The sequence below is a fragment of the Capricornis sumatraensis genome, chromosome 2 (assembly GCF_032405125.1).
Source record: "Capricornis sumatraensis isolate serow.1 chromosome 2, serow.2, whole genome shotgun sequence".
In the NCBI taxonomy this organism is placed as follows: domain Eukaryota; kingdom Metazoa; phylum Chordata; class Mammalia; order Artiodactyla; family Bovidae; genus Capricornis; species Capricornis sumatraensis.
The window spans coordinates 15,766,974-15,792,091 of record NC_091070.1 but is presented as its reverse complement, the minus strand read 5'-3'; the positions used below and the strand labels follow the sequence as shown (position 1 = coordinate 15,792,091).

The 25,118-nt window shown below is 41.2% G+C and overlaps 1 protein-coding gene across 1 annotated transcript in view; it reads left to right on the top strand.

Moving 5' to 3' along the window:
• Positions 1-25,118, top strand: part of TTLL5 (tubulin tyrosine ligase like 5) — a 309,724-nt gene that overhangs the window by 196,736 nt on the left and 87,870 nt on the right. Inside the window, exon 28 of the mRNA XM_068963929.1 lies at positions 12,834-13,029. Within this exon, the coding sequence (XP_068820030.1) occupies positions 12,834-13,029 (196 nt within the window). The remainder of the gene's footprint in view (positions 1-12,833; positions 13,030-25,118) is intronic.

The window sequence follows — 25,118 nt, the reverse complement described above, 5'->3', positions numbered from 1 at the left end:
CTTATCTTAGGGAGCAAACTCAAAGGTAAAAAAACAAACTTTTAGCCTTCAGCACTTGCATTTTTAGAGATCTTTTAAAATAATTTTCCAAAACAAAAATTCTCTAAGTAAGGCACCTGTCACCGTGAATATACAATCTCTTAATTCATTCCACTTAAGTAATTTGAGGCACAAATTTTATGTGGCCAGCTGTTACTGTTCCTAGTCAGCAGTTACTAACAAGCCTTAAGACTTACTAGACAGTTTCTGTATTATTTATTAAATTGATATCCACACGCAATTTGACTTTTATTCTTTCACTAATGAAAATAGCTCTCAGTCATTCAATGGAAGCCTTTTGTAAGCAGACTTTTTCTTGGAGACTTACACTATGTCATTTTAGTGCTAAACTTAATTATCACTGACCTCTTGACTGTATGTAACTTTTAATTTCATAGTATATCTTCCGGTGCAAGCTTCCAGAGCCCGTGACTTTTTCTGCCTTTCAGCTATTCACCACCATTACTGTCACTGTCCTTACGTATCTCTCACTTCTTTAGAACTTCTCACCAGTCTGTTTGGCCCTTCAGGGGCTGAAGCGCCTGTTCTCACTCAGTGTCGTGTTGGCGGGCTCCCCTTGACTCGCCGTCCAGGGCTGTTCCTCCAATGCTTTGAGCCTCTCTGGAAGCGCCACCTATTCCACAGTTCTGCCATTCCTGACTTCCCTCTACTTGCTCATCTTCCCTGGAAAGTGAGAAGAAAGTGTTAGTCACTCAGATGTGTCCGACTCTTTGCGACGCCCTGGACTGCAGCATGCCAGGCTTCGCTGTCCTTCACCATCCTCAAGAGCTTTCTTAAACTCAGGTGCTTTGAGTTGGTGATGCCATCCAGCATCTCGTCCTCTGCTGTCCTTTTCTCCTGGTGCCTTCAATCTTTGCTAACATCAAAGTCTTTTCTGAGACAACTCTTCATATCAGGTGGCCAGAACATTGGAACTTTTAGCTTCAGAATCAGTCCTTCCAATGAATATTCAGGATTGATTTTCTTTAGGATTGACTGGTTGGATCTCCTTGCAGTCCAAGGGACTCTCAAGAGTCTTCTCCAACACCACAGTTCAAAAGCATCAGTTCTTCAACTCTCAGCTTTCTTTATAGTCCAACTCTCACATCCATACATGACTACTGGAAAAACCATACCTTTGACTACAGGGACCTTTGTTGGCAAAGTAATGTCTCTGCTTTTTAATATGCTGTCTAGATTGGTTGTAGCTTTTCTTCCAAGGAGCAGGCATCTTTTGATTTCATGGCTGCAGTCACCATCTGCAGTGATTTGGGAGCCCAGAAAAATAAAGTCTGTCCCTGTTTGTATTGTTTCCCCATCTCTTCACCTTGTAGTAATGGGACCAGATGCCATGGTCTTCGTCTGTTGAATGTTGAGGTTAGTCTAGCATGACTGATTTTTTCATGAATCAGTCCTGGTCTTAAGTGATTCCCTTTTCTTTCTTTGTGTGCGTGCATTCTCAGTTGTGTCCAACTCTTTCCAACCCTAGTCCTTAGAAGCCTCCAATGACAGACTTAGCAGACAAAGATTTTAAAATGGCCATTATAACTATGAACAAGGGTATAAAGAAAAGTAGGCTTTAATGAATAAAAGATAATTTCAAGACAAATTTCTAGATGGAAATTGTGAACTGAGAAAAACTAATGTCTGTAATCCAGAATAAACATATTAGCAATGTTGAATCTTCCAGTCAGTCAAGAATATGGGATATCTTTATATTTACTTAGGTTTTATGTAAGGTTTCTCATTAATGCTCATAAAAATCAATGTATATACCTTATATATTTTCCAGTATCTTTATTTTGAGATATTTGGTATATTTTTATGAATTTGTAAATTATATTGCTTTTTAAAGTTTCATTTTCAAGTAATAATTACACTGAAATTTCAATTGTGTATGACTAGCATATAAAAATCAGAGAAGGCGATGGCACCCCACTCCAGTACTCTTGCCTGGAAAATCCTATGGATGGAGGAGCCTGGTGGGCTGCAGTCCATGGGGTTGCGAAGAGTCTGACACGACTGAGCGACTTCACTTTCACTTTTCACTTTCATGCATTGGAGAAGGAAATGGCAACCTACTTCAGTGTTCTTGCCTGGAGAATCCCAAGGACAGGGGAGCCTGGTGGGGTGCCGTCTATGGGGTCGCACAGAGTCAGACATGACTGAAGCGACTTAGCAGCAGCAGCACCATATAAAAATATGATTGTATTTTGTTAATGGACCTTATATATATATAGTTAGACTATAAAGAAAGCTGAATGCCAAAGAATTGATGCTTTTGAACCGTGGTGCTGGAGAACACTTTTGCGAGTCCCTTCGACTGCAAGGAGATCCAGCCAGTCCATCCTAAAGGAGATCAGTCTTGGGTGTTCATTGGAAGGACTGATTTTGAAGCTGAAACTCCAATACTTTGGCCACTTGATGCGAAGAGTTGACTCATTTGAAAAGACACTCATGCTGGGAAAGATTGAGGGCAGGAGGAGAAGGAGACGACAGAGGATGAGATGGCTGGATGGCATCACCCACTCAATGGACATGGGTTTGGGTGGACTTCAGGAGTTGGTGATGGACAGGGAGGCCTGGCGTGCTGCGGTTCATGGGGTTGCAAAACTGAGCGACTGAACTGAATGGACCTTAATTTCTGCTGCTTTGCTCCATTTATTAGTTTTTCCAGTGTAGTGTTTTTATTAAAAATTGTAGAGTTTTCAGTGTAAGGAAATATATCTATAAATAATGGCATTTTTATTTTTTCTTATGACACTGACTGGGTCTTATATTCTAATTTTGAGAACAAACGTTTTTCCTTTATTCCTGATCTTGGAGGAAAAATGCTCAGTGCTTCACCAGTAAGTCTCATGTTAGCCATAGGTTTTTCATAAACATCCTTTATTAGACTGAGCAACTTTCTTTCTGTTCCTAGTTTATGGAATGTTTCTGTCATGAATAGATGTAAATAAATTTTGTCCAGTGCATTTTGACATCTTCTCATATGATTTTTCTTCTTTGTTTTCTTAATGTGATAAATTATGTGATTGATTTTTTTAACCTTAAATCACTCTTGTGATAAATACCACTTGATCATAATATATATCCTATATATGAGACAGATAGATTGATTATAATTGCTAATAGTTTATTAAAAGTTTTTGTGTGTGTGTTCAGGCGTATAGGTCTGTAATTTTCTTTTCATGTTTTTGTCAAGGTTTTTTTTTTATATCAGAGAGAGGTTAACATCATAAAATGTGTTGGAAAGGTTTTCCTTGTCTTCACTGAAAGATTTTGTGAAAGACTGAAATTATTTCTTCTTTAAATGTTTGATAGAATTCATTGAATCCATCTGGACTTGAAGTTTTCTTTGTTAAGAAGGTTTTTGACTACAAGTCAAATTTATATATTTAGATTTTCTCTCATCATGTCCCTTTCAAAAAGGATTTCTTTCCAAGGATTTTTTCAGTTTATCTCAAGTTGTTGAATATTTGACAGAGTTGTTCATAATATCGCCTTATATTTTGATATCTGTATTCTCTCTATGATGTTCCCCTTCTTCATTCCTGATATTAATAATGTATGTATTTTCCCCTTATGATTAGTTTGCTTGAATATCAATTTTCAATTCTTTTCATATAGGCATCTTTTGATTTTGTTGGTATTTCCTATTTACCCGTTTTCTATTTCATTGTATTAAAAGGTTAACTGAAGTACGTTATTAATAAATTTTCAAAGAGTTCATTTGAACAAACATTGAATTTAATTGGGTAGCACCAAACTAAGTGGACTTCCCTGGTGGCTCAGATGGTGAAGAATCTGCCTAGAATGCAGGAGACCTCGATTTGATTTCTGGGTTGGGAAGATGCCCTGGAGAAAGGCATGGCAGCCCGCTCCAGTACTCTTGCCTGGAGAACCTCATGGACAGAGGAGCCTGGCGGGCTACAGTCCATGGGGTTGCGAAGAGTCAGACACGACTGAGCTACTAACATACTTTCACTCAAATTGAAATTGGTTTAGAGTGCTCCACTGGCAGAGACTAACGGGAAAGCTTTTTTTTTTTTTTTAAACAGAGCAGACTCTTAAGCAGAGTAAGCAAATTATTTGGCTATAGCTTAAGTGGTTGCCTTACTTGGAAAAGACTACTTGGCTGTTTGTGATTGGTTGTTCTTAAATGCATTTTCTCAAATGTCAGTGCATTGACTCCGAGGTGGGTTTTGGTTTGCTTACGTTGACTGCCAAGGCATTAATGCCACCTCAGTCTAATGGCTTCCTTGTTTAATTACTTTATTAGCTGCTTCTCTTATTATTTTATTTTTTATTCTTTTACTTTGTGTTTAACTTGCTTTATTTTTCTAGCTTCTTAAAGTGGCAGCTTAGGACATTGATTTTGCATTACACATCAGTGTGTAAAATCAGTATAGTATTAATGCTATATGTTTCTATCTAAGGACTCTTCACTACAATTCAAATTTTGTTTGGTTATGTTTTCATTACTGTTCAGTTCGATACATTTTCTAGTTTCTCTTGTGATTTCTTCTTTGGTCTATAGGTTATTTAAAGTATACTATTTAATTTCCAAATATTTGGGAATTTTCTAGATATCTTTTTGCTAATTGATTCTTAATTTAACAGCATTCTGGTTAGAGTATACTTTATGTGATTTTGATCTTTTCATTTTTATTCAGATTTGTTTTATGACCCAGCATTTAGACTGTCTTGTGTATGTTCCGCATGTACTTGAACACACATTCTAAAGTTATTGGGTATAGTTTTCCATAGTTATCAAGTAGATTGAATTGATTGAAGGTGTTATATAAATGTTTAAGTCTAGGTTGGCACTTTGTAGTTTTTGTTTCCCTTTCAGCACTTGAAAGGTAACATTTCTGGCTGTCATTTTTAATAAATCATCAACTCATTTGCATTTTTGTTCCCTTATATGTAAAAATACTACTACCACCAAGCACCTCGCCACCTTGGCTGCTTTTAAGATTTGTTTCAGCCATTTGACTATGATCTGCCTGGGTATAGGCTTCTTCATACGTGTGCTGCTTGGGGGTTTTTTGAACTTCTTAGGTCTGTAGGTTAATGTCTACCATCAGTTTTGGAAATTCCCAGCCCTAATCTCTTTAAATATTTCTCCTGTCCCATCTTCCATCCTCAACTACTGGGATTTCAATTTTGTACATATTAGATATTCTACTGTGTCCAGTCTGCTGTTAAGCATTCCAAATGCACTCCTCATCTCTGATTTCATATTTTTTTCATTTCTAGGATTCTTGTTCAGTTCTTTGTTTGATAGATTTCATCTCTCTATTGAAATCCTCCATCCGTTCATAGGTGTTGCCCATCTTTTGCCCAGTACTCTTGTGTGTTTATAACTGTTACTTTGGCGTCCACGTCTGCTACCTCCAGCATCTGTACCAGCTCTCTGCGTCCTTCTACTGACTTTCCTCTCACGGGTCACGTTTTCTTGCTTCTACATGCCTTTTATAATTGTTAGTTGTATGCTGGACATTTTAGGTAAAACCATAGGTGTAAGTAAATAATATTTACACCTCACCCCCCCAAAAAAATATGCTCATCTTTTTCTTAGGTTTCTAGTGTATGGAAAGGAGGCAGAGGAAGAAGGGGTTAGCTAATTTGATAATTAAGCTGGGTCTGGACTTCGTTGTAACTTTAGATTTGTTTCACCTCTGGCTGGCTTGGGGGGCAGAATGGGGATCACCAGTAAGATCTTTTTGTGCAAAGAATTCTGAAAAACTGATACTGACCACTATGAATATGACACTTTCCTAATACTTAAAAACTTTTTTGGTGAGATTGGAGTGATAGGTACTAACAGATACAGTTTTTTAATATTGTGTAATGAAATATGTCTACATTTGGAAGGTCTGCATAACTCAGTGAACCAGTATTTCTAAAGATTAATGCTGTATATTACAAAAATCTTGTATGGGTAAAAAATCCATTCAAAATGCTAGATAGATCAACAGAGTATGAAAAGCTCATTGATTTGGTCTTGGATTTTACATTACTAACTTTTAGATGATACTACTTTTTGAGTTTTGGTCAAGGTCAAAGAATAATATCCATCATTTCTCTGAAAGGGACCTTAATCAGTCCTTGCACACACCACCACCCCTGCCAAGCCTTCTGTGTCCCCATGAAGTTGATGGAAGAGTTGATGGGTGGGTACAGATTCATTCTGTGGCTAGGGCTTCTAAAATAACATGCCACGTGCAGGCGTTACAAACTTGTCAGAAATTGAGCTGGTAGAGCCTTAGGCCCCATCTTTGACACTTTCCATTCCTCCTTGTCCCAGGGACCATCCTGGCTAAAATCAAAGAGCTTGTCACTTCCTGTAGTTATATTCATTTAGCATTTTGTTCCTCAACATTCTGTTGGTTTTGAAATAAGTATCATTTGGCAGTGTATTCAGCTTATTATTTTTGTTAAGGTATAAGTGACTTTCTATTTGCTCAGAAGCAGAAGTCCATCAGAAACTTTAAAATGTTTTCTGTTTTTTTTACCTTTTGTTTATTTTCAAGAGAGGTTATATCCAAGATACATCCTGAATGCAGGAGCTATAATAAAATAGAGAGCTATTTCATTATTTCTGAAAGTGGAGGGTAGGACTCCCCGTGAGGAGTTTTAAGGAGCCCTAGAGGCCTCTCCAGTTAACTCTTGCTCTCCCTTGACCACTGTCTAGAATAGAAAAAGGAAGCCATTATATTTACAGGGGTGGAAACGATGTTAGAAAACTGGGGAGAATGTTAGGTCAGAAACAGGCAGTATGAACAGAAAGTCCTCTGTTTGAGATCACCAGTGAAGAGTGGAGGAAGGTAGACTTATGGCTGCTTATAGGTCACACGTCCAGCCTCTGAGATGTTTGGCTTCGATGTAGGATCGGAAAGTAGGTTTGAGCAAAAAACTGACTACCTGACAGGGTAGATTATATAGGTGCCCCCTTCACTATTTTTTTTTAAGTATTTTTATTTCTTTATGGGCTGCACCGGGTTTTAGTTTTGTAGCATGTGGGATCCAGTTCCCTGACGAGGGACTGAACCCAGGCCCGCTGCATCAGGAGCATGCAGTCCTAGCCACTGGACCACCAGGCAAGTCTCCCACCTTCACTGTTTAGTGGATTGAAGAGGCGATGATGGATCCAGCCCTCCCCAAGTAACTTGTCTCAGTCCTCAACATAAGGAATTGCAATACAATTATAATAACCCTTTGGATTCACTGTACATCAAGGCTTTCCTTTTTAGTATTAATAACTTGGACCACTTTTGACCTCACAATGAATATTCATAACTAGATGGTGCTAACTTTGTAACACAGAATCCTCTGGTGGAAAATGATCAAATCTATGTTTCTATATACTGTAATAGCTCAAAGAACTATAGGGCAGCAGGGAAATGGAATTGTTTAGGAGGGAGAAGAATAATTATAATGGTAGTAGTTGTGGTGGTGATATATTTTTGTAACTCTTCCTGTGTCCCTATACTTTCACTTGTGTTAGCTCTTTAATCTGCATGATAACCCTATGAAATGTTGATAGGTACTATTATCATATCCCTATTTTACAGATGAAAGTTTAAGAATAATAAAGCATAGAGAAGCTGGATGTAATAAAAGCTGGAGTAGTGTGCCCTGTCTGTTCTCTTCTTATCCATTTGATCTTTGTGAATATGACCCAACCTCAGCTGCCCTGGGAAGGATCAGGAATGGAACACACAACCTTCCATGCAGAATCACACCAATTTTGCCCTTGAAAATAACCCCCATGGCCAAGGGGGTTCCCCAGCACTATTTGTAATGCCTCTCTGATCATGTAGCATCCTTATCCTGTCCAGCACGGCTTTGTTTTCTAATTATTCATTTTAATATATTCACTTATTTGGCGGCACCAGTCTTAGTTGCGACACATAGGATCTTTAGTTGGAGCATGTGAACTCTTGGTTGCAGCATGTGGGATCTATTTCCCTGATCAGGGATTGAACCTGGGCCCCCAGCATTGGGAGTGCAGAGTCAGTCACTGGACCACTAGGGAAGTCCCTGGCCAGCACTGCTTTGGACAGCTTGTGGGAGCTCTTCCCTCATTCGTAGGATTTTTGGCATTTGCAGCACCTTTCCAGCACTTACTGTGTGTCACGACTACTTTGTTTGAGATTAAAAATTTATAGGCAAAGAGAATGGAGCCTCTGCTGTTCTTGGATATCTGTACATTCCATAGATAGACATTCCACTGTCTGTAGTGGGTATAGTGTCATGGAAGTGGGTAGATACTCTTTCTTGTGAAGAACTAGTAAGATTCTTTCCAAAAAGCACCTCCTTCAGTCTTTACATTGTTTCTCATTAGAAGCATCAGTGGCATAGTTTCCCAGCACAGGGCTGACTCTTCCTGATAGTTTTGGGCATTTAGCACCTCTACCTATTAAATGTCAGTAATCCCACACCCCCATTCTCAGGACAGATGAAAACTCACTTGCCAACACCCTCAAGAGGGCAGAGGCGTCCTTGTACATGGTTGCTCAGGTTTTGCTTGGATGGGGTGGAAGGAACTGGGGAAATGGACTGCGGAATCACACAGTTTGTACAACTGTCGGGTTCCTCCATTTCATCGCTACCCTATATACTCTTTTGAGACATCATATTATTCTTGGGAAATCGTGACACTGAAGGCATATCTTTATGAAGAGGGCAACAGCCTGCTCAGGAGATTTTGCTTTGCTAAAGACTTGTGTATTTTACCAGTTTCCTCCGAGTTCCTGACAACCAGCATCCATTTGATGGAACAGATATTAAACCAGTGGGAAAGATATAGCCCCTTTGGCCCGAAGTTGGAGGGGTGGGACACGGTGCGGGAAGGGCAGTGATGGTGAAAAACATTTAGTCCTGCCGTGCTACAGTATATTAAAGAAAGGAAGAAAAACAACCTTCTAAATGACTAGGCTAGTAAAACAGAACAGTTTAGAGAAACCTGCGGTATTGTTGGCTGTTAGCTACGTAGGTAGTCAGGGCAAAATACAGCACAGTTCACTCTGAATCTCTGAATTCGAATCGAATATTCAACAGAGCATTCTCACAGCTAACTCTTTTAACTCTGTTTATCCTACTCTATAAATAACATAAAAGTATAAGGAAGTTATTTATAGGGAATGTATATAATATTTTAGTATTGAGCAAAGAATAACATAAAAACTGAACTTTATAGAGAATAACGGAATTTCAAAATTTTGGTGGAAGTAGGAAATGTATTTGAGCAACTCGTAGCTGCCATGGAAGGACTATGTAGATATATAATCTCACTTGGGGCAAATCCGAGTGACAGTGTGGCTGGCATCCTCCATGTCAGCGATGACAGAACATGCATATTGCAAACCACGAAGTCTTGGGCTTTGACCGTGAGACACCGAGGTCTGAGTAACACCCACTGGAATTCAAAGCAAGCAGGTTTCTCATGGCCCTTACCACACTGCCTTACACCGCTAAGCACTCGTGCACGTATCTACTGCTGCACTGTACAAATTCCTTCCTCTTTGCTAAAAACCTCTACTTACTGAAGAAACTTCTTTTTGTGAGCTGGAGACTGTGCTTTTGTTATTGATGAGATTAAAAGCAACCTTCACTTTAAAAATTAATCTTGTTGCAGCCTGTCCGATGTGTGTGCATTCGGATGGATAAGCCTTCTCTTATGCAAAGGCCCTCATGTGATCTTCTCTTACCTACTGTCCTGCCCCATATACAAGGACAGACCCTTGCTTCATGTCCATACACCTGAGACTCTGTCCCTGGTCATCTGCTAATAAGACTCTCTGGTTACAAGAAGACATTAAAGTCAGTGTCTGCTAGGAATATTTGTTATTAAAGCAGTTTTATAATAGTAACAGCACTGGTTCCAGGCATAACCAGCTGTTGCCGATTTTTAAAAATATTTTATTATCTGTTTATTTATCTGGCTGCACCAGGTCTTAGTTTCGGCATGAAGGATCTTCGATCTTCATGTGATGTATAGAATCTTAATTGTGGCATGCCAACTCTTAGCTGTGGCATGTGGGATCTAGTTCCCTGACCAGAGATTGAACCCTGGGCCCCTACTTTGGGAGCACGGAGTCTTAGCCACTGGACCACCAGAGAAGACCCTAAAACATTTTTTAGAAAATAAAACCAATTTAGCCCATAAGCTGAATTCTGAAATACAAACTGTATTGTTATATACCTTTAGTATTGAATCCCTGAGTCTGGACTGCTTCTTGTGGCTAGAACCTTCTGTAACCAGCAGACCAGGAATGGAAGCAGAATCACAGTTGATGAATTGTCTGACCTTTGGTCCAGTTATCTTAAGTGATAATTTCATTCTACATTCAAATTCCTGCCTTAATTGGCATGGAGATCTCAGAGTTGTTCAGCAGGCAGTTCCTGCAGTATCATGTCTCTTCCCCTGTGTTCATTGGATTGGCTTGCTCCTGCTTTTCATTGTACCTGGATGCCTTGCTCCATTGCCTGCCCTTCCACTCAGAGCTCCTTCGGTTCCCTTCGCTATTTGTTGTATCTTGGTTGGTAAGCTTTTCTCTTCTCTTACTATCCAGAAGAGAGATAGTCGTTTCCTCTGGCCCCTCCCTTCTGAACTCTGGAACTCCTGTTTGACTCCCACTCAACACTTTGCTTTGTGAATAATATTAACATTTTATCCATATACTGGAGTGTTTATTTACGCACCATCATTGGTCTCCACATTTCTCCACATCTCCAGAAGCTCCCTGGGAAAGATTGTGTCTAGCAACTGGTACCTTGAGGTAATTGAGGAGGGATCAGGAAGATCAAATGTCAAAAAAAAAAAAAAGCTAATAATAAGTAAGCTCTGAGCTTTCTGGTGCTGTTCTCCAGGAAGATTAGCCGAAAGTGTGTAATTGTGCAACTGCACTGTGGGAGCCAAACTGTGGGAGGAAGTGTGCAAGGGATGTGACCTATCAGAGGTGAGGTTACTCGAGTAGAAAACCTTCCATCTGTGGACTTCAGAGTGCACTACACGGACTTTCCCTTAACAAGCTGTCTGGAGTGTCTTTGAGAGGGGCAGGGAAACCAAAGCAGAGACCCGGAATGACCACCCTGTGAGAGAGGAGGTCCCCGACAAGAGAGGAATGCGGGCTTCTGGCCTCTGCAGACAACCCACTTTGCTCCCCACACCACCCCCCCCCAGCTCTTTTGGGGTCACCAAGACCCAGACTGTTAATACCCGGGCGGCCGGTAGGTCAGGACTCAGGAAGGTCTGCGTCAACTCACCCCAGTGATGTTGCATCTCTGCCACTGGAATGACCGTTAACACCAAAGGATATTTACAAAGGAAAGAATAACATGATGATTTAAATCACTATGAATAGGTTTCTTGAATTAGGCACTAGTTTATTTCTCTAAGCCCCATTCACCAAGGTTTTGGGATAAGTTAGTTCACCATGAGGCTCTTCATGTTTCTTCTGTGTATAATTTTCTGGTCACTATAATTCTAAAAGGAAAAGGAAAAAAAAAATACTAGGTAGTTGAAGAAGGTTCAGAGTTGAATAACCAAAAGTGTTAAGGAGATGGAAGGATTTACAAATAAGATTGTTCTAAAAATAAATAGAGACCTTAAAAAAAACAAACAACTGTGATAAAATAATACATGTAATAAAATTTGCTACTTTTAAGTGTACAGTTCATTTAGTACATTTGCAATATCGTGCTTCCCTGGTGGCTCAGGTAAAGAGTCCGCCTGCAGTGCAGGAGACCCAGTTTCGATCCCTGGGTCGAGAAGATCCCATGGAGAAGGAAATGGCAACCGACTCCAGTATCCTGGCCTGGAGAATGCCATGGACGGAGGAGACTGGCAGACTACAATCCACGGGGTAGCAGAGTCAGACACGACTGAGCGACTAACACTTTTACACTTTCACTTTTTCACAGCGTTGTGCAACCATCACTGCCATCCACCTCCAAAGCTTTGTCATCATCCCAAGCTAAAACAATGCGCATTAAACAATATCTTCCCCATCCCTGTCTCCCCACCCCCAGACAACCACTGTTCAACTTTCTGTCTGCAAGAATTTGACTGTTGTATGACAGATCATGCAATATTTGTCCGTTTCTGGCCGGCTTATTTCAGCTAACAATAATGTCTTAAATGTGCATAAGCTAAATGTCAACGTGGCCGGGAACCCAGAGGAGATGAATTCAGAATAAGAAAAAAATGTATCTTCTCACACCAGTTATGCTGTCCCATGATATGAGATATTAGCAGATACTTCACAATAGGTGGCTAAGGAAAACCAAGAATCTCGTATCATTCACCCGTATGCTTTTGAAGTCACTGTTAGTATGATTGTGCTTCTGTTGTCGCCTTAACTTGCCCTCCTGCATTTGAAGCTTTCAAGGCTCTGCTTGGGGGGTCCTTTTGGGCATTAGAAGTGAAGTCGCTCTGTTATGTCCGACTCTTTGCGACCCCACGGACTGTAGTCTACAAAGCTCCTCTGTCCATGGAATTTTCCAGGCAAGAGTACTGGAGTGGATTGCCATTTTAAAGAGGAGTGAAAATGGCTATTTAAATTATTTAACAGTCTGTGCCAAGGCTTAGGACAAGTGCTGCGAATAGAATGGAAAGCAGAGCCACCCACCTTTGTCTTCATGGGGCTGCGGTTTAGTAGGTAAATCAGATTTGTAATTCCAGACTATGTTCAGTTCTATCAAGGAAAAATAACAGGTGTTTCTCTCCTTGCCTTCATTGTGCACATAACCGTTCTAAGAAATCTGTTTTCTTTTCTCTTCAGGAGCCTCCAGACAGGTGGCTTTGCCTGGGAGGGAGAGGTAGAGAACAACGCATATAGCAAGGCTACAGGGGTGGCCCCCCAGCACAAGTACCACTCCACCACAGGCAGCTACCAACTCCATTTTGCCCTGCAACAACTAGAACAGCAAAAACTTCAGTCCCGGCAGCTTCTGGACCAGAGTCGAGCTCGGCATCAGGTAAGTAAAAATAAGGCTTTTCCATGTGCTAGTATCTTCCTTCTGTTGGTTAAAAAAAAAATTATTTTTTTTCTTTCATGAGAAGTGTGGAAGTAGCCTCTCAAAAGTTTACCAGGGCCACTGTGGCTTGAATGGTTGGTTCATGGGGAAATCTACAAACAGGGAAGTAATGTTCTGAAACCATCCATTGGCTTTGTTGAAAGGTGATGCTGAACCAGTTTTAACATCCTTTCTTTCATTTCAGAGTTTCAGCACAAAAATCTCTTTTGTAATATTTACCCTTTCTGTTGCCTGGTCTTATTCAGTGATTTCTCAAAGGTTCTAATTCCCAGATACCTAAAAGCCAGCATTTTAAAATAATTTTTTTGGAAGTTGCTCATTTGTGTCTGACTCTTTGCGACCCCATGGACTGTAGCCTACCAGGCTCTGCCATCCACAGGATTTTCCAGGCAAGAGTACTGGAGTGGGTTGCCATTTCCTTCTCCAGGGGATATTCCCGACCCAGGGATTGAACCCAGGTCTCCTGCATTGCAGACAGACGCTTTACTGTCTGAGCCATGAGGAAAGTTCACAGAGAAAGGATGACTTCACAAAAATAAAAAATCAGGTCATGAAGACTTAAATTTTTCTTGATGATTTGGGATTATCATTAGAATCAGTTACCATGTTTTTTCCTAGTATCATGGGCTTCCCTTGTGGCTCAGCTGGTAAAGAATGTGCCTACAATGCAGGAGACCCTGGTTCAATCCCTGGGTCGGGAAGATCTGCTGGGAAGATAAGAGAATAGCTACCCACTGTAGTATTCTGGCCTAAAGAATTCAAGAGTCGGATACGACTGAGTGACTTTCGCTTTTCTTCACCATGCTTTTCATGTTCTGCTTGGATGAATCCATACTGGTTCTGTGAGCTTCCCTCATATTTGTGTGAAGAAATATATTGGCTTAATCTCTTGTCATTTGCTCTGATAAAAATGTAGTATGTAGTGTGCACTGATTTGTGCAAAATTAGTATTCACTCAAAGGTAACATTCCCAAAGTTTTTTTTTTTCTTCTTCTAATAAAGCAATTATCATTATGCTCTCTATTGTCTTTTCAACTACCATCCAGGTCCATAGGAATTTTTATTTTTTTCAGTATCATTCATCACTTGAAAATCTTTATCTGTGGTAATATAATCTGTATATTATATTGTGTTTAGTCACTCAGTCATGTCCAGCTCTTTGCTGTGTAGCCCACCAGGCTCCTCTGTCCGTGGGGATTCTCCGGGCAAGAATACTGGAGTGGGTTGCCATGCCCTCCTCCAGGGGATCTTTGCAACCCAGGAATCGAACCCAGGTCTCCCGCATTGCAAGTGGATGCTTTGCTGTCTGAGCCACCAGGGAAGCCCGTATATTATGTTGATATTTTGTAATCAAGAAATCATAAGTGCGGGCATTTGTGAAGTCTTTTTTTACTGGAGAAAAATTCTGACTTCTTATCTGTAAAGCTGGAATACACCATCATCCCACTACCCTCTGTCACGTAGAAATTTCTTTATTTAAGCAGTCTTTGTGGAGGATTTCTGTGGTTGTCCAGTGGTGAAAAATCCACTTTCCATTGTCGGGGATGTGGATTTGATCCCTAGTCAGGGAACTAAGATCCTACCTCCTGTGGAGCAACTAAGCCTGAGCACCGCAACTGGAGAGCCTAGTCAACGAAACAGAAGAAGCCTGTGTGATGTGACGAGGACCCACTACAGCCAAAATTAATAAATAAAAATAATATTTGGGATAGCAGAGACATGTAGGCCAGTTTTTGAACCTTTTTTTTTTTTTTCATTTTGGCCACACTGCCTGGCTTGTTGGGGATCTTAGTTCCCTGATCAGAGATGGCAGTAAAAGCAGGGAGTCTCAATCACTGGACCACCCCCCGCCCACCCACCCACCCAGGGAATTCCCTAGAGCTTTATTCAGGGTCTTAAGAATTCCAGTTCAGGAGACAGATTTGGGTAATACCAAAAGATTATTCCCAGGAAGAGAAAGAGTCAGGGGCTCAAGGCCAAAGCCACAGGGTTAGAGTTGTTCTGTGCAACCCTGACACACGGAAGGAAATGTTTGTCCTTAAAGGATAGGTGGTTATGAGTCATTTTAGGGTAAAGGACCAATAAATAAATAGACTGTCACAAGTTATCTTAGAGGATAAGGGTCCCCTAAGCATCTTGAGTTTCTGGAACACTGGGCAGATGTTCTGGATGCCTGTGTTAAGACAAGGAGCAGTTGAGGTTCAAATTCCGTTCCTGCTGAGATATGCAGAAGCCACACTTCCTCAGTGGCCTCCTGGCTTCATTTTAGAGAATGCTCTTAGCAACACCTCCATTTTTATTTTTTCCCACCGTATGTCTTAGCTGTGTTTGTTTTCTTTTTTTTAATCTGTGTAAATTTCTTAAAACTTTTAAAACTTCTGAACCCCATGCAGTTTGGATTACTCTAGAATGCCAGCTTAATCAGATGCTGGATAGTGGAAATATACATAGCCGTATTTCCCTTGTTTGAGTAGAATCTAGACAGTTGGTCCCTTTTAATGCTCCCATACCCTGAAATGGTGGATGATTAAAAAAAAAGGTGATTGCAGAGCACTGAGAGTTCTGAGGGAAAAGACAGTTTTGCTGATTTTCACTTTTAGAAACTGCTTCATTGCTAAGTCCTTCTCATTCTTTTGATTAGCTTCCAGCAACTCACATTCCTTTGAAAACTCAGAGTACTGCTATTCTTGTGTGGATTTTCTTTTTTTTTCACTGAGGATTATACTGACCTAGTTTCACTGAACTATGAAGTATATGGAAAATATGTTTTTTAGAATCTGTCAGAATACCTGTTTTAGGGAGAAGTCAGAACTCCCAAGAAGGGAGTTAATCTCGTGTCTCCTGGAGAGGGAACAGAACCTCATTTATCATAATTTTATATATGTTTATAACATCATTTTATTTTTTCCCCCTGTTCTTCTAATCCACAGTTGATTTAGGTAAAAATGAGTAGGGGTGAAGTTTGGGACTGTGGGAGAGAGTGAAAGAAACTACATTCTATTAGCTTGAAGAGTTTATAACTACTAAAATAACAAATAAGTTATTAAGTTATTCTTCATGTTCTAACATGAAGAATATTTAGTAACTTAGAGCACTTTATTTCAGAGGATTTTAAGAAATACTCCACAGAAAGAGCAAAGCCTGTTAGATTTTTACGCCTCTACTTTTAGCTCAGCTTGTGATTATACTGGACCTGACCTTTATAAATTACAGCCAAATGATTGCCTGAAGCATGGTTTGTCTTCTCTATGTGTCCTATATGTCTGTCTTTGGGTTAACCCCCTTAGATAGAGATGATTTCTCTGATGAACTTGTGCTTTGGATTCAAGTTGCTAAAGTGTAGACAGCCATTGATATAAGTAACAGTTTGGTTAATTGCCTGTTGGAGAGCTGCTGCTGCTGCTGCTGCTGCTACGTCGCTTCAGTCATGTCCGCCTTTGTGCAACCCCATAGACGGCAGCCCACCAGGCTCCTCCGTCCTTGGGATTCTTCAGGCAAGAACACTGGAGTGGGCTGCCATTTCCTGCTCCTGTTTGAGAGCAGTGGATAGAATGGAAATCTGATTTACCTAGTATTCATTCACAAGAGAAATATGTTTATGGAATAGGACATTAAACGGGATCTTATACTGTATTGTGGGGCTTCCTTGGTGGCTCAGACAGTAAAGAATCTGCCTCCAGTGCAGGAGATGCTGGTTTGATCCCTGGGTAAGGAAGATCCCCTGGAGAAGGGAATGGCAACCCACTCCAGTATTCTGGCCTGGAGAATCCCATGGACACAGCAGCCTGGCAGACTACAGTCCATGGCGTCTCAAAGAGTTAGTCCCGACAGAGCGACTAATACACACGCAGACTATGCTGTCTTCTAGTCTACTATTACACGTGGACGGTGTCTTTCACAGTGATCTCCTGGAAATGCTGCTGGAAAAATCATGCAGCCTTTCTTGCATTGCATTCAAAGGAAGTTGTCTATCCTTTTGCACTTAGCTTTTTGAAGCTCTCAGGAAGGAAAAGTGATTCAGGATATGAGTTTGGAAATGGACATCTCTAACCATTCATGCAGTGTAAGCCTTGATCCTCATCTCTGTCTAAAATTTCAATCATAAGTCCAGAAGTTGCTGTGTTACTGAATCACTCATACAAAAGACTGGTCCTGATATGGACCTGGGAGAGGAAAGTCACCTGGAGCCATTGGCAGAGGCTTCCAGGGCCAGAGATACAAGGAAATAGGTATGATCCAGTCATTTGATAGAGAACATGATCAAAACAAGATAAAATTGAAACTATGAGCAGTTTATAAAAACACGGTTCTAAATCAGAGCAGAGGTCAGCAAGCTTTTCCTGTAAATAGCCATAAAGTAAATATTTTAGGCCTTGCAAGCTGTATATAGGGTCTGTGGTAACTACTCAGCTCTACCAAGGAAAATAGCCATAGACCATGTAAATGAATGAGTATGGCTGTTTTCCAATAAAACTTTCTTTACAAAAACAGATGGCAGGGGACTTCCCTGGTAGCTCAGTGGTAAAGACTCCATCTGCCAGTGCAGGAGACACAGGTTCCACCTCTGACCCGGGAAGATGGCTCATGCTGCAGCACCAACTAAGCCCGTGCACCACACTGTTGAACCTGTGTTCCGGAGCCCAGGAGTCACAACGGCTGCTAAAGCACAACTGCTAAAGCCCGTGTGCTCTAGAGCTCTGCTCCACAGCAAGAGAAGCCACCACAGGAAGCCTGCACAGCACAACTGGGGGGTAGCTCGTGTGCAGCAGCAAAGACCTAGCACAGCCAAAAATAGAATAAATAAATAAAATTATTTTAAAAATGAAAAATATGGCAGGCTGGATTTGGCCTGCAAGCCGTGGTTTGCAAACCCTTGGTTTTGAGCACCAGAAGCCCTTGAAGGGTCTGTTAAAACATCAGTTGCTTCTCTGACACCATTTCTGATTCAGTAGGTTTGGGATCAGTTCAGTTCAGTCGCTCAGTCATGTCCAACTCTTTGTGACCCCATGGACTGCAGCACGCCAGGCCTCCCTGTCCATCACCAACTCCCAGAGTCCACCCAAACCATGTCCATTGAGTCGGTGGTGCCATCCATCCAACCATCTCATCCTCTGTCGTCCCCTTCTCCTCCTGCCCTCAATCTTTCCCAGCATCAGGGTCTTCTCAAAGAAGTCAGCTCTTCACATCAGGTGGCCAAAGTATTGGAGTTTCAGCTTCAGCATCAGTCCCGCCAGTGAACACCCAGGACTGATCTCCTTTAGGATCCACTGGTTGGATCTCCTTGCAGCCCAACGGACTCTCAAGAGTCTTCTCCAACATCACAGTTCAAAAGCATCAGTTCTTCAGTGCTCATTTTTCTTTATAGTCCAAGGTTTGGGGTGGGTGTCAATAATTTCCATTTCTAAGTTCCCAGATGATGCTAAGACTTTTCTTCTGAGAACCACTGAGCTAGAAATTAGAAGTATCTCCTTTTCATTGTTTCTCCTGTGTCTTTTGGAAGGGAGGCTGGTTTTGTTAAACTTAGTGTTGTTGCCCTTATAAAACTTCAGGCAGTTTTTTTTCTTTAAAGGAACTTTGTTTCCATCTTTTTCACTTCATCTACCACAGCTTCCTTACGAATAAGTTTTCCAAACTTGAAAACTTCCTGTTCATTCCTCTTATCAGGGTACATTTTGCCCAGCAACCACTGCTCTCAGGATTCCAGTTTTATGAGGGACGAGAGATAAGTAGCGGCACAGATTCCTCCCTCTTTGTTTTAGTAAGAATGGCCAACACTTAATAAGCACATACGGTGGTCCAAGCACTGTTCACGTGCTTTAAGGTATATTTATTCATTTAAAATGGGTTCCAGGATAGCTGAGGAAGTTGCGGGATCTTGGCCGTCTAAGGGTGGTTCAATGAATCTGTGTGTTGATGTATCCCAGGGTATCTTCTCTCTGGTTTCCCTCATTGCTTCCCACTTCCTTCTCAGACTGGCTTCCTGCCCTTGAAGGAGAAGGATTAAAAAAAAAAAAAACTTCTCTGTCAGCTGAGCAGGGGGACCTTCTTGGGCAGCGGTGACTGCTGGCGACATGAGCATGAGTAGCCCTCCCTGCTGGGGTCTGCAAGGAGGGCTGCACCAGCTGTGAGGCCCGACTGACCTGATTCTAATTGCCAACATCGAGCTGATGTTATTCTTGGCCCAGGGCAGAGCGATTACTCAGTAGTTTCTGTTAAAGTGATTCTTTGTTAAAGCTCTGCTCCCAACCCCCATCCTCTGGCCCTCCCACTCTCTGCTCTACCTATTCCAGTCTGGAGAAGAAAAAAAAAAGAAGCCCCAAAAGCCGAAAAATTAAGGGTATTTTGATGGTCGAGACAGAACTGCTGAAATTTCTTTTAACAACAGAGGGGGAGAGAGAGGATTTTAACTACACCTTAATTTTTCCCTGGTTTCCAAAGCCCTTCAATTTTTAGTAGATGTAATTTTTAACTTTGCAAAGTAACTCAGGGTAGGAGAAAACCTTGCATCCTCAGTTCCTTCTTGCACTCTGTCTGCCTTCCTTCCCCATCCTAAAATGCCCAATTTCACCTCAGCTCAGCGAATAGAAACTAACGTCCCGAGACAAGCAGGGCGGGGGGCGCGGCTCAGCATTCACTTGAAGGGGTCTTTCAGTACGATAGCAACATCTTGGGTGCCGTATGTAATGAGACATCTTGAGTGCCATGTGTAATGAGCTTTTTGCTAACGGCGTGTGTGTATATAAGCACGGCTTCACAGGTGTGGGAAGGGTTCCCATATAAACCCAGCCAAGTTCTTGTTATTCTGCTCCTAAAAGTTCATTGCGTGTGTCTAGAAAAATTGTGCATACACACCGCCTGCCCTCCCCCTGTCCAACTTCAGCAATGAGTACTTCAGCCTTCGCTGCTGTGTGTTTGTGTTGTGGGGGAGGGGGAGGCAGGCACCCGGGCTTTTCCAGGCAGTCAGCAATAACATGCTAGCTCCTCAGCCTGACCCAGGGAGAACCAACAAGCAGACCAGCTCTGCAGGGGGAGTCTTTCTATGTCTTCCCAACAAAAGTATCTGGGAGGATGGTTGGGCATGGGAATTAGGGGGGTAGTCTGGGCACAACCTCACGCCAGTGCTTAAGTTCCTGGAGCAGGCTGATTTGAACTTCCTAACCTCCTGCTGCGCTGTGTTGTTTTGTGTTGTTTTCATTTGGTTTGGGGATCTTTTGTTCAATTTTATATTTCCTTCTGACCTTTATTGGGAACTCATCTAGTTTGTTTATGATTATGATTGTCTTAGAGCCATTCGATTTAGCGGATTTTGCCCAAACTAACCTCTTCATCCATAATGACACTCCATTCAAAATACGTGATAATACACGTAAAACCGTATTCAGGTGTTCAGAAACAGGCACTGTGGACAGGCTATGGAGTCAGATACTCCTGTTTCAATCTGAGCCCATGACCTGCGCCAAGCTCTTTAAACCTCCTTGAACGTCGGTTTCTTCATCTCAACATGGGGACGATGATGTGTATCTGTGGGTTTTCGTGAGGACCATATTCCTCAGGATGTTTCCGTGTGCCCAAGCACTGAATGTGCAGTGGTATTTGTATAATCACAGTGAATCTTCACAACTGCCCTCTTATAAAAACAGAGCATCACGTATGTGGCTTTCCCAGGCTCACAGAAGTGACAAATAAATGGAGGAGCTGGGGTTTTTGAATCCAGGCATGTCAGCCTCCAGCATCCAAGCTCTTGGCTATCATGCTGTATGTATTATCGCACTTCCCAGGTGGCACTAGTGGTAAAGAACTCGCCTGCCAGTGCAGGAGACATTCAGAGATGGGGGTTCGAGCCTTGGGTCAGGAAGATCCCCTGCAGGAAGGCATGGCAACCCACTCCAGGACTCTTGCTGGAGAATCCCATGGACAGAGAGCCTGGCGGGCTGCAGTTCATAGGGTCGCAAAGAGTCAGACACGACTGAAGCGACTTAGCACGCATGCATGCAGATGTATTATTACATTTTAAATTGCAGTTCATGTGTTCAACAGGTACTTATTGACACTCACAAAGCTATTTTGAAAACTTAATCTCAGGTAATTTAACTAGTCTCCTGCTAGGCAGATACACTGTTGCAAAAGAAAAGGTCTACTAAATGTGTGTTACCCCAGTTACCTCAAATTCTTAATTAAAGAAATGTCTCAAAAAGGTGTTTCAGGGTTTAAAACTCTTAGAAATGGCCACAGTCTACCTTCCGTTGGACTTTTATTATTTAGGAACAATGTCAGGGACCACTGAGTTTTTTGGTTTTTTACTGCTGTGTAATTGCTTTACAAGGTTGTGTTGGGTTCTGCTGTACAACAGTGTGAATCAGCTGTGTGTATACGTTTAGCGCCTCCCTCCCATTCCCCCCCACCCCACCCCCACTCCTCTGGGCCGTCACAAAGCCCCAAGCTGAGGTCCCCCGCTGCGCAGCAGCTCTCCCCTGGCTGGCTGCTTTGCATGTGGTGGTGGATATATGTCAGTGCTCCTGCGTCAGTTTGCCCCACCCTGTCCTTCCTCCACTGTCACAAGCCCATTCTCGACATCTGGGTCTCTGTTCCTGCCGTGCAGATAGGCTCATTGGTACCATTTTTCTAGATTTCATATTTATATGTTAATATACTGTATTTGTTTTTCTATTTCTAACTTACTTCACTCTGTATGATACGCTCTAGATTCATCCACATCACTACACATGACTCAATTTTGTTCCTTTTTATGGCTGAGTAGTATCCCATTGTATATATGTACCACATGTTTATCCATTCATATGTCAATGGACATCTAGGTTGCTTCCATGTCCTGGCTTTTGTAAAGAGTGCTGCAGTGAACGTTGAGGCCTATGTGTGTCTTTTTGAGTTATGGTTTTCTCAGGGTATATGCCCAGTAGTGGGATTGTTCTTGCAGCATCCTGAAATATGTTCTATGAGTTTGAAGATTCAATGTGTGGGTTGTTATTAATAACATAGGAATTATCTCTTCAGTGATCAATTTGTCCTTTCAACCCTGTTTTTGTTATTGGTCATATTTTTTAAATTTTATTTCTTTTTAATATAAATTTATTTATTTTAATTGGAGATTAATTACAATATTGTACTGGTTTTGTTATACATCAACATGAATCCTCCCCAGGTGTTCTATGATGGTATTTTTGAGAAGGCTATCAGGAAACACGGCAGGTGTCTGCAGATGTGAATACCACAGATGTTGCTTTTGTGATTAATCTAATCACTAATCACTTTTGTGGTTAGTATTATGCTTGCTTTCTCAATAGATTTCATAGAAATCTGATTCTTAATGCACTGTTACAGTATAGACATCGGTTCATTATGCTGATTCATTACTACTAGTAATAGAAACCCCTTGGTTATTACCAGAGTATTTTCTAAGCTGTTGCTTGGAAGGAGGAAGGTGAGAGCAAGGAAACAGGTGTATAGTGAGGGCCTTTTGTATGCTAGGTGTAGTAGTATCTCCGTTCCACTAATGAGGAAACTGATGCTCAAAAACTTTAAGTAACTTACACAAGGTTGTACAGCTAGCTTTATTGCAGTTATAATAGACAAGCCAGGTCAGAGGGTTCTAAAGCCCTTTTCCACTCTACCTCCCTCCCCGATGAGTAAGTGACACTTCATTTTCTCCTTGTTTTATACATTTATCATCAGTCAGATAAGGCATTCGAGTTTTATTGTTGTTGCTGCTATACATCCATATGCACAAATATAAAAGAAAAGGTCAATACAATGAATCAAAACTCAGAACCCCACTTGGCTGTAGTTATGTTAAGAGACAACTCTTCACCTACCAGCTGCTTGGGATTGGCCTTGTCGTATACCCTTAAAATGTGGACTCTGGTACAGCTGCCTGGTGGCCAGTTCCCTTCCCTCCCCTCACTCTCTGACCTCTGGCTTTTTTCTGTTTTTCTGTGGGCATATGAGGGACTCACAGCAGTAACTTTGTGTGAAATGATGAAAGACTTCATCTTTAAACACAAAGAACCCCATCCATCTGTGATGGATGCAACCACAGGAAAAAACTTAATAGCTCTATGACAGCAGAGTTTATATAAGATAAACAGTAGGTCAACGTGTGATATTCTGAGCCAAATAAAATAAACTATACATTTGAAGACAAAGGCAAGTTAGTTATTTAGAAACTGAATTTAAATTTGTAAAGGAACATAGAGATTACCTTGTCTAATTATTTCATTTACTCATCAGAAAATATGAGGCAAACACATTATTAGGAGAACAAGGGCACTGATATAGAAATAATTCCTTAAAACTACTAGTAAATAAAATATAAAAGAGACAATTGAAAGTAAGGCTATGAATAATTTTTTTAACCAATTGAACTCTCAGTCTGGGGTCATTGGTGATCTTTTGAGGTTACCTTTATTTATTATACATGCACACACACATATTCTTGCACACTTTAACTTTCCAAGTAAGTAACAAAGATTTGCTTATGCACAAATTTTTTTCAACCGTTTTTTCTTGGAATAAATTAAGTGAAATCTCTGTCTTTTAAATGCATCTGGCGAAAGCTGGACACATTGCTAGGTTTGCTTTAATTTTGCTTTGGAAGGGAGATAGATTTAACTTCAGTGGAGCTGATGTGAAAAGGGAGTCAGCATGGCCTAAATGAGGAAGGCAGTGTAGTGTGGCGGGGCCACGGAATAAGACTCCTCCCGGGACTTGCCATCATGGACAGACCGTGGAAGCCTTTTGTGCTCTGATTTCTTGTGTAGATGGAAGTGATGATGGGACCCGCCATAAATGGCTGGGAGCGTTATATGATACAATATGTAAAGCGCTTAGAGCAATGCTGACTGTGATAAAAGCTCAATAAAAAGGTGTTGCTCTTATTGCTGTGTATTACTTTGTTTTTCATTGTGGTAAAAAACACATAGCATAAATTTGCCCTCTCAGAGGTCTTCGTTTATTGTGCAGTACTTTCACCTGTGTGCATGTGGTTGTACAGCGGATTACTAAACGTTTCCATCTTGCATAACTGAAACTCCGCACACACTGAGCAGCTCCCCGTGTCCCCCTCCGCCCAGCTGCTGACGTTCACCACTCTGCTTTGTGTTCCTGTGAATGTGATTACTTTGGATTCCTCGTATTACTTAAATCTTGTCATATTATTTTGTAGCGACTGGTTTATTTCATTTACCGTAATATCCTGAAGGTTCACTTGTTGTAGTTTACGGCAGGATTTCTCTAGTTTTTAAGGCTTAATGATACTCTGTCACATGTATACACATTTATCCATTCATCAGTCTATAGGCGTTTAGACTGCTTCCACATCTTAGCTACTGCAAATAAGACTTCAGTGAACCTGAAGATGCAGACATATCTTCTATTGTATATTACTTTTAACCTTAAATGTACATATCTCTGGGGCTTCCCAGGTGGCTCAGTGGTGAAGAATTCACCTGCCAATGCAGAGACTCGAGAGATGCGGGTTCAATCCTTGGGTCGGGAATATTGCCTGGAGAAGGAAATGGCAACTCACTCCAGTATTCTTGCCCAGAAAATCCCATGGACAGAGTAGCCTGGTGGGCTACAGTCCATGGTATTGCAAAGCTGGACATGATGAGCTTGCATGACTGAGCAAGCATGAATGCACATGTCCATAGCATTATAATCTCAACTTGGGATTTTAGTCAAACCCCTCATGCCAGAAGGAGGAATTGGTTTGAATGATATTTAAGAAGGTGGCTTAGAAGTTCAAGGCTCATAAAATACTAATTAGCTACGTTTTGAAAAACTAGTATTCACTTATTTGGACAGCAGGAAATTATATGCAGATTATTGCTAGAGAGAGACATGAGGAGAAAGAGTAAAAAGAATGATTAATAGTACCATGGTAAAATGGTTAAAATAATAATATGTTTGTCCAAAAGCATAAATGTCTTATAAACATTAGAGAAAAAGAGAAACCGCATGAGCAACAAATTAGAAGCCAGCTTTCCATAGGACATGTTGTATTTACTTAAATA